The sequence below is a fragment of the Triplophysa rosa genome, linkage group LG8, assembly GCF_024868665.1.
Source record: "Triplophysa rosa linkage group LG8, Trosa_1v2, whole genome shotgun sequence".
NCBI lineage: Eukaryota > Metazoa > Chordata > Actinopteri > Cypriniformes > Nemacheilidae > Triplophysa > Triplophysa rosa.
Window position 1 is genome coordinate 13691229 of NC_079897.1, and position 13945 is coordinate 13705173.

Sequence of the window (13945 nt, forward strand, 5' to 3'; positions counted from 1 at the left end):
TTGCAGAGGTCTTGACGTGCCAAAGCATGCTGGTTCATATATGGTACAGGAGATTTTCCGGTAGCGTTATGTTTTTAAACAGATAAAATCTGAATCTTTTCTGATTCATGAAAGACTCTCTTTGTTTGCACTTGACCAGCCTGTTGAGCCGTACAAAGTGTATTGATTTTACAAACAGTTAAATGCAAGCTGATGTACAGGCAGATGAGGCAGGACATGGAGTTCTTCCTGCTTTTGAAATTCTACGTATATTATCTTTTGCTGCCTGTGGTAATGCAGATCTGTCTTAGTACAGATTTTGAGTCCTGTCAGACCTCTGGAATCTGCAGCACTAGAGCGTCTGTCAGCTTTGGCTCAGATTGGATGAAAATTTAGAGGTCGTTTACACGAGACCGTTTTCAACTAAAAACTGAAAACTTTTTATGCGTTTTGGCTGTTCATTTACACGACAACAGCATTCTGGGGGACTGAAAACGGAAACTTTTGAAAACAAGTCTCAAAGTGCAAGTTTTTGAAAATGACGTCATTATCGTTTCTGTGTAAACTCTGAAGGCAGCGTTTTCCAAAAACGATGACGTCATACACATAGGTATTACGCATTCAGTCTTTAGGCATGCATGCGTGAGTATTCCCCAAACAATAATGGCGGCCTCCATGCTGCTTGGTTGTGCTGCGTGACATACCCATTATCATTTCTCCAGCAAAAAGTAGATTCACTGCACCACTACAACCAGCGGAGACAAAGCATTTATATACACAAATTATATACGCACATACACGCCGACAAAATGTGTTAAAAGTGCTTTTAGCTTAAAAAATGGTAGGGTTTCTCTATAGCGCAACATCGCCATCCACTGGCCTGGCATGCATCATGTTTTTATGTAACAAATAGTTTTTACTCGTTTATGAAACTTTTCAAAAAGGCAAAGGAAAAATGTTTCTGTTTTTCATCGTGTAAACGTACTCTCAATGACATGTGAGTGCCGCAGGGTTGTGATTCATTTCTCACCATGTAGATATACATCTGTTACCTGCTGTAAAAACAGCTTGTGCTGATGAGATGTAGTGGAGATATCACTCTGTTCAACCTTTACTCTACTTTTCACTGATGTACTGTTGTCTGACTTTTACCAAACCTTTACAGTTAATAGACAGAATTGGCTATATTTCCAACAAGCTGGACCATTTTTGTCCTGAAATGTTTTATACAAGTTTGTCTTTTGCTTACTTTATTTATTTGAAGCTCATATTTTATTAAATAGTGCAATATACACCATTTACTGTAATTTATATGTTTCTTTTTAAGAAAATGTGAAAATTGACTTTAGATACATTTTGTTGAGTTTTTTAGTACTTTTCAAACCTCTCTCGTTAATCTTCATCTCTCCATCCCCACAGAACGAGTTAAAGAAGCGCAAGGCTCCAGTCCCTCCGCCAACCCCGACCCCCAGTACACCTGAGCCCTTTATCCCAACTGTTTTACCTACTTCACCCTTGCGGGTCCCCAGCATCCCAGTGCCAATGGAAAGGACCCCGGTGACAGTTGCCAGCACCACAGATCCAGCCGATGACTCTGATCTGAGTCACAGTATTGAGGATTCAGAGCCGGTCGGGTCCATCTGCAGTAGCTCCAGCGGTGATGATGCTGTCGCATGTTCCAGCAGCAGCAGTCTGGCTGAGGAACCCGTGGCTCATCGGGCTCAGGTGATAGCTGAGTACACCATATCTAAACCACAGGCTGAACCTGTGCTTGAATACAAGGAAGTCCCTGTACCTGAATACAAGAAACGACATATACCTGAATACAAGAAGGAACCTGTACCTGAACACACGAATGAACGGGTACCTGAACACAAGGCAGAACCAGCCCCCCAGATCACGACAGAGGAGGAACCAAGTCCCAGTCCCACACTGGAAGAGACGGATTCAGTGATGGAGCTAAAAATGGACGAGACGGAAAATAACCGCAATAGTGGAATAGGTAACGTGACAATGTCTTTTTATTAAAAGAGCCATTAAATGTCCAAGTTGACATATGTAGAGTTATGCATTTTCTTTAGCGTTGAAATACCATGCATTACGTTTATTACAGAGACAACAAACAGTTGTGATTCCCTTGGAAACTGTAATCGCTGTGGCTTTCCAAAACAATGCTTTTTTTTTACAGCAAGTTTGACCTGACCAATGGTGTGAGTTTAGAGTAGAACTATACACCACATAGGCCCACTTGTAAAGCATTGAGTACCTGCATCATGAGAACTTGCCATTGAGGATAGCTCATAACTGTTATTCTCATGGCTTAGTTTACCATAGCTTCAAAACTTACATTTTAGAAAACATCAGATTCATTGGATCCTTTTCTTATGACTTCGGGGAAAAAAGAGAAATAGGATTACATTTCCAGGAAAGCCTGTGTGTAAAAGTGCTTGTCAAACATACTGAGGTTTATATTAAGTCTGCCTTTCACTCTTACACTCTTTTTAGTATGAGGCTAAATCAGTTAATATTGAATCTGTGTTGAGTGTGAATGTTGAATGGAGGACGATAAGAGAAGACGACCAGTATATCTGGTTTCCATTTTCAGCTCCAGGCGAACTTTATAACACATCACTGAGAGCACAGCATGCCAGCTCCTGGCCAACGTCTTCCCGGTAATACAAACAACGGTTCCCAACTTGCAAATAGGATCCCAATAGCTAACTGGATTATCAGATTCACAGTGTGCAGTTTGGATATGATACTGCTGAAATGATGATGACTGTGCAGACTGTGAGATCTGCTGTTTTTTTGCCGAAACGGTTTGACAGAAAAGAAATGTGGTTATTGTAGAAAACAAATTCAACCTTGTAGACTGCCAAAGTTGCTTGACACATCACACTACTGTAGTCTAATTGTTTCAACCCTGAATTTGGAGAGGATCATATATGACACACATTTGATTAAATGATAGCAGGTGCCGGGAGAGACAAGAATGCATTGTGCAGATTAGACCACAGGGATGTGTGCAACCAGTCGCCTCAACTCTTTTTTTTCCAGTTAAATTGTTAGTTATGGCTTAATGTTTGTCTTTACAGAGATATGAATAAACATGGATATGTTTGTGTAACAGTAGCTGTGCTAGCAGTTTTTTGGGGGGAAATAAAGGCAGAACATCACAAACATTTAACATTTTAAGGAACTATGGCAGTATTGGCAGCCGTCTCTGGTAACATCTTGGAAATTTTAGTATGAAATTAAAGAAGAAAATGAGAGGGTGTCTTCTCTGACGGTTAGGAGGATAACATTTATCTTTACTGGTCGTAGAGATTTCGCATTTACATTTATGAAGCCTCTTGTTGTCTATGGTCTTCTAGAGGAAAGTTAGAGAAGAGCATTTCCACCTAGACATCTGAAATATTTCTGCAGTTGTACACAGTGCCTGAATATCTGTTGAGGGGAGCATTGTTTCATTTTTGATGAGTTGTCTGTTGCTGACATTGTATGCCGCATTGTCTGTATACATTTGTCTGTTACATGCTAGAACAGTATTACTTGATTCTCCTTAAACTTTAGTGTCATGCATGTATCTACATAATATCATATATACACCCTTTGGGCCTCAGTGTATACTCACTGTCCATCCTGGCGGTGCGAGTAGACGCACGTCTGCAGTAATGAAATTGAGTTTCTGTCCGTTAGCTGCTAAACTGGCACTGTTGATCTTGCTCACGAGGCTAAATGTTGCCACACTTCCTTTCAAAACACATACATTAGTACTGTTTAAACCCCTGCTAACTCAAAATAATCTCCACAGGAGGTAGGGGACATGATAATGAGAGAACATTCAGACACCACCCAGGCACAAGTGTTCCTCTACTCATGTTATTTCTGCTTCATAATAATTCATATAATGAGTGCATGCAGTATCTCATTAGCTGATGACATCAGTCTCTGTACGTATATGAAGCTAAAGTGAATAAACATGGAGAACGATGTTGTGAATGATTAAATTGCAGAGTTCTGCTTTGTGTGTATCACTGATATACTAATTGTTGTTTATTAATAAATAGCAAAAATTAAATAAGCAAAACGACTTTCTTTAAAACCTTTCAAAGCTCTCTAACTAAAGCGCTCTGGTGATGCTTTGTCTCACATCAGTCTCTTCCACAGATTTACTGGAAATGAGGGAAATGCGAAAAAAGAGCAAGGCACTAAATCCACAGTCATTAGTTCTATGTTTATGGTTGCATATACACGTGTTGTGTTTTCACTTCGCTTGTATTTGCACGTAGTATTTCTGCGAAGTCTGAGCTGTGACTCATTTCCCATTAATCCAGACTGTCTTTGCTGTGACAGGTTCAGAAGAAAGGTCCTTACTTTAGCATGTGTCATCATTACCTCTTTGAGGGACTAATGTGACGGGAAACCACTTTATATACAGCATGTGTTGTGAGAGGTCAGATGAACACGATTGAGCTTCTGTTTGGATAAAAATGAGTCATTGTGTTAGAGGAACAGAATTCAGGACGGGTTGGATATGTTTGCCATTAGGGCTGTGACGGTGGCCGTGACAACCGCACCACCGCAGTGGTAAAGTGCCATGACGGTGGTGAACTGCCACCGGCAGTAGTGCACGTCACTGTGACAAATGTGTGATAAAAATGACATAATAAGGATTGGTATTTGTAGTTGTGGATGGTTGTATTTAAAAGATTTTACATTAACACCGAAATTATTGGCATGCGTTTCCGTGGGTGCGTTCGAGCGCGGGCCTGCACGGCAAAACTTTCTGCGGGTTCTGCAATGGACCTTGTTGTGAAATGAACAGATACATAAAATAAAAAACAGCTATGACCCGCTTGCTTGGTGTCGGAGCGCACGCAGGTTGCCGCGGTTGCGGAGAGACATCTATTCATTTGCGCTCTGAACACATCTTCTGAACCCGCATTTAGTGCAGCTGTACATATCTTTATCTGGACAATGTCAACATGTTAGATTCCCATCAACGAGTAGGAAAAAGTAAGAAAAAATTCTGGCAATCTGAATAGGAAAGCCAAGGTAGGTTTAAACAGTTTGTTTCAAATGGAATTGTTAAGGCCTGTAATGCTGCGTTCCCACCAAACGCGAATGAAGCATTAAGCGCGAGTGATTTACATGTTAAGATGCAAATGCAAAGATGCGATTCACGCGAATGAGGCGGCGCGAATGACGCGATTTGCAAAATCTGAACTTTGGCAAAAATTCACGCCGTGTTAACCAATCAGGAGCTTGCTCTAGTAGTGACGTGATTATGACGTAGCGAGCAGAGGCAGAATGGAGGACAAAAATCATCGTCGCTGTATGTGGATACCTGGAGCTGTACAATACATCTTCTTACTTTTATCAAAACAGGAATAAAAAGGATCTTGCTTGGATGAAAGTGAGTGAGGAGGTCGGACAATCTGCTAAATTGTAAAAAACGATCTTTACTCAATTAGAGCTATATACGTATATATATACTGTATATACACGAGACTGGAGCCGCCTGGCAGAAGCCCCTCCCATGATGCGAATTCGCGTCTGTTGTGAAGTGAATTTCACGCGCGAGTAAACTCAACATTTTCAAGTGTCCAACTACGCTCGCTGCGTCATAATCACGTCACTACTAGAGCAAGCTCCTGATTGGTTAACGCGGCGCGAATTTTCGCCAAAGTTCAGATTTTTCAACTCGCGCTAATCACACGTTACGCGCGTCAAACGCCCAAAACGCTCAATTCGCAACCGCAGGATGTCCTATCGCGTCTTTGCATTGACTTAACATGTAAATCACTCGCGTTTAATGCTTCATTCGCGTTTGGTGGGAACGCAGCATAAGGGTTAATACGCCACTGACTCAAATTGTCACTGCAACTTTTTTATTTAATATTTAACTTTCTTATATTATTTTAAGTTTTCATTATTTACTGATGTTTATTTAAATGTTACTGATGTGTGCCATTTCACTGATGGATTTGCGCATTAAACATGGACAGATGTTTCATCCTCATTTATTTCAGATAATGTTATCATATTTCAAAAAGTATTTAAATAAGGTCTATATTTCTCTTCCACTCGTCATGTGGTTGTATATGTAAATATAAATATTATATACTTCCCAACCACCCCAGTGGTAAAAAACTGCCACCGTCACAGCCCTTTTTGCCATAGCTGTGTTATTTGGCTCTGTGCCCTCACATCCTTGATTTGGGTAGATCGTTTCATCGGAGGCATATGCCTGGACAGCAGTTAACTTCCGGTCTGTGTTTGGCTAGTGTATAATACTATAACTATTTATATTTTATTACATTTATGTTACTATTAATTTATATTATTGTCTTTTTGTATAATAAGTGTATTAAATAAACGATTTATTGAATTTTGTTGAATGTTCATTTTATTAAATAATCAATTTGTTGAATGGGTCCTGTAGTTCGGTCACATTTAAACAAACCGTATGGTACATTGACATCTAGCGGTTGAGCTTGGTATCACACTCTAAATTCAAAATATTGGAGAGACAAGTTTAGCCAAGTAACGTTTTTTTCTCGGTTTCTTTTGGTTGTTATCAGAAATAACATTAGGAAAATCAGACCTTTCCTGTCCGAGCATGCTACGCAAGTCCTAGTCCAGGATCTTGTCCTGTCCAGACTAGGGATGGATACCGAGAACCGGTACTTTTTTGGACCGGTACGTAATTAGGTCGATACTTGAGTATCGATAAGCTTCATGACAAACGATACTGTTATCGATGCTCGCGTTGTTTTATCTCTGTGTATTTGGGTGTTAAATGGCGAATTAGAGGCTGCTGCTGCCTGTCATTTTCCATCCCTGAATGATGTCCGAATGGCCGAAGTTTGCTCAACGTATGTGTGATATCTATAATATCGATAATATTGTTACATCCCTAGCAGATTCTGTAGCCATCTTTAAGAATCGGCTGAAAACACATCTCTTCTGTCAACAGCTGACCGATTAGTACTGACTTCTCTTTCTTTTCTACTCTTTCTACAATAAAAAAAATCCATAGCTTTGCATACTGTGGTGGGCTATATGAGACTGCACTTATGCTTTTTGTTGTCCTTATGTTATTCCGATTGCTTCTATTGTTTACCTCATTTGTAAGTCGCTTTGGATAAAAACGTCTGCTAAATGACTAAATGTGAATGTAAATAATCTACAGGCACTCTATTGTTTGCAAACTTTTACCGGAAGTTAAGGACAGTCCACGAACACGTGTATGCGCATTAACGTTTGTTTATGTTGTCACTTTGAAACCGTCTATAAGGGCTGTTATGTTTCATATGCAGTAAACATCATAATATTTTACAGCTTTTAAGATATAGTTTTCAAGTCCATGCAATATTTGCTTTATTCCTCTCTTTTTGTCCTCTGCAGTCTATTGCTGTGCCCCCATGTCTCTGCGCTCTGGACGCCGATGAACATCTTTCACTTCTCCCCTTCATCTTCCTCTGCTGGAAGGCTTTCTACTCATCTGCTTCAGCCTTGTTTCTTGCTGTTCTCCCTATATAAGTATATTATTCTCTGATGCTTAACTCAAGCCAACGCGTGAGACTTGAGACCTTTTTTATTTGTCTGTACATAAACTCATTTTTGTATTGCGACTGATTAGCTTGAGAAACCATGTGCATGAAGGGAACCGTACAGCATGATCAGATGTATCATACGTGGATATTTAAGAGGCTTAGATTGATGTCGGGAAATGGTTGGAGGGATGTTAAAGCATGTGATGTAATGTTCACTGGTCAAAGACAGATTTTAAATCTATACACAGGTTAGATAACAAAACGAGTTTTGTTTTATACCTGTTGAATGTTGGTTTGTTTGAAACATTGTCCTCAATGAATTATGGGTTGGTAAACCACGCATTTTCTGTGTGAGGCGACAAGAAATGAATTAAGAATAACATTGTCCTCGTTTACATATGCTACGTTTTTGAATGGCGTGTTAAACTCTTTTGTTGGACTTTCAGAACTTTGTGCACTTTGTTTTGACAAATGCTTTCTCTTTGGCTACAAGGGTCTGTGTGATTGGTTTTTATTAAATGATTTGAGATATGCCTACTCTGGATGTTTGAGTTTGCTCTTTTATTCAGATTACATTTTCGATGATGTTAGCTGTGAGATATTTGCATTTAGATGTCTCAGGATAATAAAAGCAGATATTATAAGCATATATATTATGATAACTAGGGTAGTAAAGGGCAGTTTTGTCTGTTAAGCAAATGAGTTACTAAGTGTTAGCTGATGTCTACTGTAAATGTTACGTGAGGTATATTCACATTAAATGTTACGTGAGGTAAATTCACATTAAATGTTACATGAGGTAAATTCACATTCTGAACATTCTGAGACTTTTCAATCTGTTGTTAGTGTGAGTCCACACTGCAGGACATTACCACAACTACAGTGTATAATGACTACCACAACTACAGTGTATAATGACTACCACTATGTGCTATTAATTTCTTAGGAATTTTTAATCAAATGCTACTTAGGTCCTGTTAATAACGCGGGCATTGAATGCTAATTCACTCTGGAAATGAACCAAAAATGTAGTTTCGGTTTGTGACCTGGGACGATCTCCTCGTGTGATTTACTGCAAAGGTGCTTTATTCATTTCGCATGCCGGTGTGTAGTACTGTAGGTGAGAGCTTTGCATGGGTTTGTATAAAATCAAGACAAGGATACCCCCGCAGTATTTCAGTGATGTAATTGTATTTCTTTACTTGAAGAAGCATGAGCATGAGTCTGGCTGTTCTGTTATGCGTTTGACTGAATAGATTTGGAAGCATGTGGTCATGATTGGTGTGGCTGTAAGAGTTCATGACTCTAGATCAGGGGTCACCAACTAGCGGACTCCAGTCCGAATGCGGACCGCAATATGCGTCCGTCCGGACCTCAAAGCCTTTTGACATAATAAATAAATGAACGCCTAACATTATTTTCTAATGCAATCAAATTTATACCAGGCACATCAAGGTCCGCTCAGTAGCAGTTTGGGTCCTACGGCACCACAGACAGTTAACATAATATACAGGTGCTGGTCATATAATTAGAATATCATCAAAAAGTTGATTTATTTCACTAATTCCATTCAGAAAGTGAAACTTGTATATTATATTCATTCATTACACACAGACTGATATATTTCAAATGTTTATTTCTTTTAATTTGATGATTATAACTGACAACTAATGAAAATCCCAAATTCAGTATCTCAGAAAATTAGAATATTACTTAAGACCAATACAAAGAAAGGATTTTTAGAAATCTTGGCCAACTGAAAAGTATGAACATGAAAAGTGTGAGCATGTACAGCACTCAATACTTAGTTGGGGCTCCTTTTGCCTTAATTACTGCAGCAATGCGGCGTGGCATGGAGTCGATCAGTCTTGCTTCCTGCTGCTGACCAACTTTATGGAGATGCAGATTTCATTTTCCAACAGGACTTGGCACCTGCACACAGTGCCAAAGCTACCAGTACCTGGTTTAAGGACCATGTATCCCTGTTCTTAATTGGCCAGCAAACTCGCCTGACCTTAACCCCATAGAAAATCTATGGGGTATTGTGAAGAGGAAGATGCGATATGCCAGACCCAACAATGCAGAAGAGCTGAAGGCCACTATCAGAGCAACCTGGGCTCTCATAACACCTGAGCAGTGCCACAGACTGATCGACTCCATGCCACGCCGCATTGCTGCAGTAATTCAGGCAAAAGGAGCCCCAACTAAGTATTGAGTGCTGTACATGCTCATACTTTTCATGTTCATACTTTTCAGTTGGCCAAGACGTCTAAAAATCCTTTCTTTGTATTGGTCTTAAGTAATATTCTAATTTTCTGAGATACTGAATTTGGGATTTTCATTAGTTGTCAGTTATAATCATCAAATTAAAAGAAATAATCAACTAATAAATAATCAACTAATAAATCAACTTTTTGATGATATTCTAATTATATGACCAGCACCTGTATGCGCACTCACTGCACAGCGCGTAGACAGATGTAACTGTCGGTGACTGAAAAACAATGTCCTTTTCAAAAGTTAGAAAAGTTGACACTGAAAACCATGTTTTCTGAGATGAATGGGTCGAGAGATTTGCATTTATTCTTCCTACATCGACATGCACGAGGCCAGTTTGTTTCATTTGCTCAGAGTCTGTTGCGGTTGTCAAAAGTGGAAACCTTGAACGGCATTATGAAACTAGACATAGACACTTCATGTTTTTAGGTATTTAATTGTCCGGACCTCGGCTGGTAAGGAGGGTTCGTTTACTGGACCTCGAGCAATTTTAGTTGAAGACTCCTGCTGTAGATGATACCGTGTGTGTAACTCACTGTAGTGCAGTCTGAATAATATACTGTATGTAATGACAATTCAGATTCATATAGTATATATCCTATATGAGGTGGGACTGAGTTTTCTTGTCAAGCTCTTAATAATTGAAGGACAGTCATGTCAAGGCCATTATTTACAGCATAAACAGAAAGGATGTCTTAATCTATTATTTATGGAAGTCCATGGCTTTAAAGCTCTTGTGAATAAATTTGCCGTATTTTTCCCCCATTTATATCCTTAGTTTAACCGTGGTAGTCGCAGTAGGGTCATGAAAATAGACGCACTGTTATCCAGTCATTTACAGCGCAGGACACATGGCTAGACAGATATGCCTTATGCTCAGCTTAGTCATGTATAGGGTTAAACAATTAATCGCATCCAGAATAAAATGTTGTGTTTACATAATATATGTCTGTGTACTGTGCATATTAATTTTGTATTATAAACACATACATACAAAAACAGAAATTAATAGAAATAAATGTTTATGTATCATTTAAACTATCTATAAATATATACATGCAAATATTTCCTAAATATACTGTATAAATGTATGTGCATTTTAATTTTGTATTTATAAAACACAGCACACGGACAAATATTATGTAAACACAAGGTTTTATTCTGGATGCGATTAATCACATTTAATCGTTTAACAGCACTAGTCAAAGCTCGGTTTTCAAAGCTTTGGTGGTGTTTCTCATGTATAACTGAAAACGAAAAAAATCAAATCAATGTTGTACTCGGACCATTAAGAGAATAGCTGCAAAATGTGACTCTTGCAATTAGGGATGCACCGATATGTCAATTTTGGCCGATAACCGATATATTGGCCGATATACAGTACCCAAATATTAATATAACATTTTCTCAGGCTAAATATTATTTTTCCCCCCTGAAAATCATGAACCAAACCTACTTTATACCAGAAAAGTTTAAAAGTAAAAAAATATTTAATTAGTGTAATGTTTATTTAATGAACAAATCAAAGATTTCTTCCAGAGCAACCCAGAAAGGTGTTCTCAATAGCCACGACAGAAAGCATTCAGACAGCAGTCAGCTTCAAACAATATGCTTTTGTTCCTATAATTTAGACATACATAAATATCTACATACTACATCAACAATGTTTTGCTATTAGCAGTAAGTGAATGATCATGACAGAAAGACAGTATTTTAACTGAGCAGCGTGCAGCTGAAGTGGTTCAACCAGAGAAAATGATTCATAATTTATCTGCTGTAATATATCGGCCTAAATTTTATTATCGGGCGATACCATTAACACTAACCATTAAAAATCCGTCCGATACCGTTATGGCCGATAATTTATCATGCATCCCTACTTGCAATCTAAAGTCCTGATTTTAGATGTAGTAGTTTTGCTCACAGCTTGATTTCATGAATATTTCTGATGTTGTGTTATGTGACACTGTTTACTCATGTCGTAAGATGTCATGCGCCGCTAATCGATAGTGCGTCTGTGTGTTTATGTTTGTGTGTGTGCATGCACAAGCACAACAACTCTCGCTGTGGTTGCAGCTGGCGTTTATATGAGCTCTGCTGGGAAACGGCTGGGAAACAGTTTGTGAGTCACAATGAATCCAGGAACAGGCCTCTCCTCAGCTTAACTGCCCAAACCTGAACACACACACATTCACTTACACACCGAGTTCATCCAAAGGTTCCTCCAGCAAAACATCTCTGTCTCTTTTTTAAGGTAGCTGTTGAATAGCTTTTTTTAATTTAGTCATTTTCGATGCAAGCTCTGTAATTACTGCATTGTGGTATGTGAGTAGGTTAGAAGATCAGTGGATTAAAAAGGGTTTAACTCATGATGCAACAACGGAAGAGAGTATGTGCAGTATGGCAGTTAATAGAATAGAATTTGCTTTCCACAAATGGTTTTTAAGAGCAAAGTCAGCTATGTTTAGTTTGTTTGGCTTTTATCCATGACCCACATTCCACCTGATTTTATTTACACATATCTTACCTTTGGCAAGACGCACAGAACGTGGAACGCAGATCTATTTACACTTACAAAAAGGTGCTAATTATTAGAACTATTCACATTTTCAGAGAGAAATGTGAGATTCTAGAGGCGATATTTAGCGAGTCATTTTCCACCCTTCCATAATGTTTTGTGCATGTATTAACAGAGACTGTGGCAAGCACCTTTTGGACTAATTCTCGGTTCTTGCAGCATGGGACATCTAAAGTAGCATCATGGCATCAATAACAATATAATTTTACTTTCTCTTCCAGCATGGCTACGTTCAGCTCATGAGTCTGTCGAAACGGTGTCTGTGGGCAGCAGTGAGAGCTTTGTAGACCAGGGCTATGCAGCGTCAGAGGGCATGGCAGAGGAGCCAAGTCCGGTTTCTCCCTCTGAAATGATCCAATCCGCATCATCGGTGAACATCATGTCTCTGAATGGTGGCCCAGCTGTGGCTGTAAAGCAGTCCAAAGACTCTTCCAGTGACAGCGATGAGGGCTGTGCTACCTGGGGCTCCAGACACAGGTATACACTCACTTTAACTACAGACCTTCACAACACACAAAAACGGTGACTCTTCAAATAATCTGTTTTTGATGTTGGGAACATTTTTACTTTAGTTTTCAGCATATTACATTTCAACAACAAACATTGTTTTTTTATTGTCATTTTTATATTGACTGCATCTAAACAGAAAAACATCCATCGCTTTATTGTGCTTTTATTTGTCTGCTGGACAGGAATCTAAACCTCTTCCAGGAAGAGTGGAGACAGAGCAGATGATTTATCTCTTTCATTCTGTCTTCATTCTGTTTACAACCATCAGATTATTCGCATATTCATATTAGGCAATTAGATCCTATCGATGTTCCTACAGGGCTGACTGTAAAGTCAAGGTAGCCTTTTAAAACTTTGCTTCATGGAGCTGAGTGTTTTGGGGCCGGATTCACAAAGTATTCGTAGGGAAATTCTTAACTCTCATATTTTTTTCTCAAATTCTAATTTAAGAAAAGTCAGCAATGTTATGTATGTAGACCACATTGATCTTAGGAAAAAAATGAAGAAGAATCCAAATTCTCAAAAAACAAAAGCTGTCGTAAAATATCATCTTAAAATTAAGATACCCTCAGGATTGTCTTAAATCTCAAAAGGTAGGATGTTTAATACATGTATTTGGTTTGTTTTATATGTGACGTGTATTGTATTGAGCCAGAATCATAATTTTGATGTTTACTTGCCATTGAGGCCCTCGCTCTAGCTCAAGTTTCTGCTTCCACACTGCTTCAGTGTCAGTAGTGACCAGTGGAATCATTTTTGTGTATAGATAGGCTTCTGAACCTATATGGGTCCAGGACAAAAAGTTCTTTCTCTAATCTAATATTGTAGAGCATTTTGGTCATATTCAAACATAATTGTTTGTCATTTTAGTACACAAAGCAAAGTCTTTGAAATGGTGCTCAAAACAGCGTTCTAAAATTAACCCTGTTAATTATGAGTGTTTAGCACAAATATGCAGAGAAACAGCTAATTCTGTTTATATTCATTGTCAAAGTGACAATGACTCAAACTCTTTACACAAGATAAAAAGAGTGACTGA

At 38.7% G+C, this 13945-nt stretch overlaps 1 protein-coding gene across 12 annotated transcripts in view; it reads left to right on the forward strand.

Moving 5' to 3' along the window:
- cobl (cordon-bleu WH2 repeat protein) overlaps positions 1-13945 on the forward strand; it is a 131500-nt gene that overhangs the window by 110908 nt on the left and 6647 nt on the right. For all 12 annotated transcript variants that reach the window (XM_057339495.1, XM_057339497.1, XM_057339503.1 and 9 more), the window contains 2 exons: positions 1399-1981; positions 12618-12873. In XM_057339495.1, coding sequence (XP_057195478.1) covers positions 1399-1981; positions 12618-12873 — 839 coding nt within the window. The remainder of the gene's footprint in view (positions 1-1398; positions 1982-12617; positions 12874-13945) is intronic.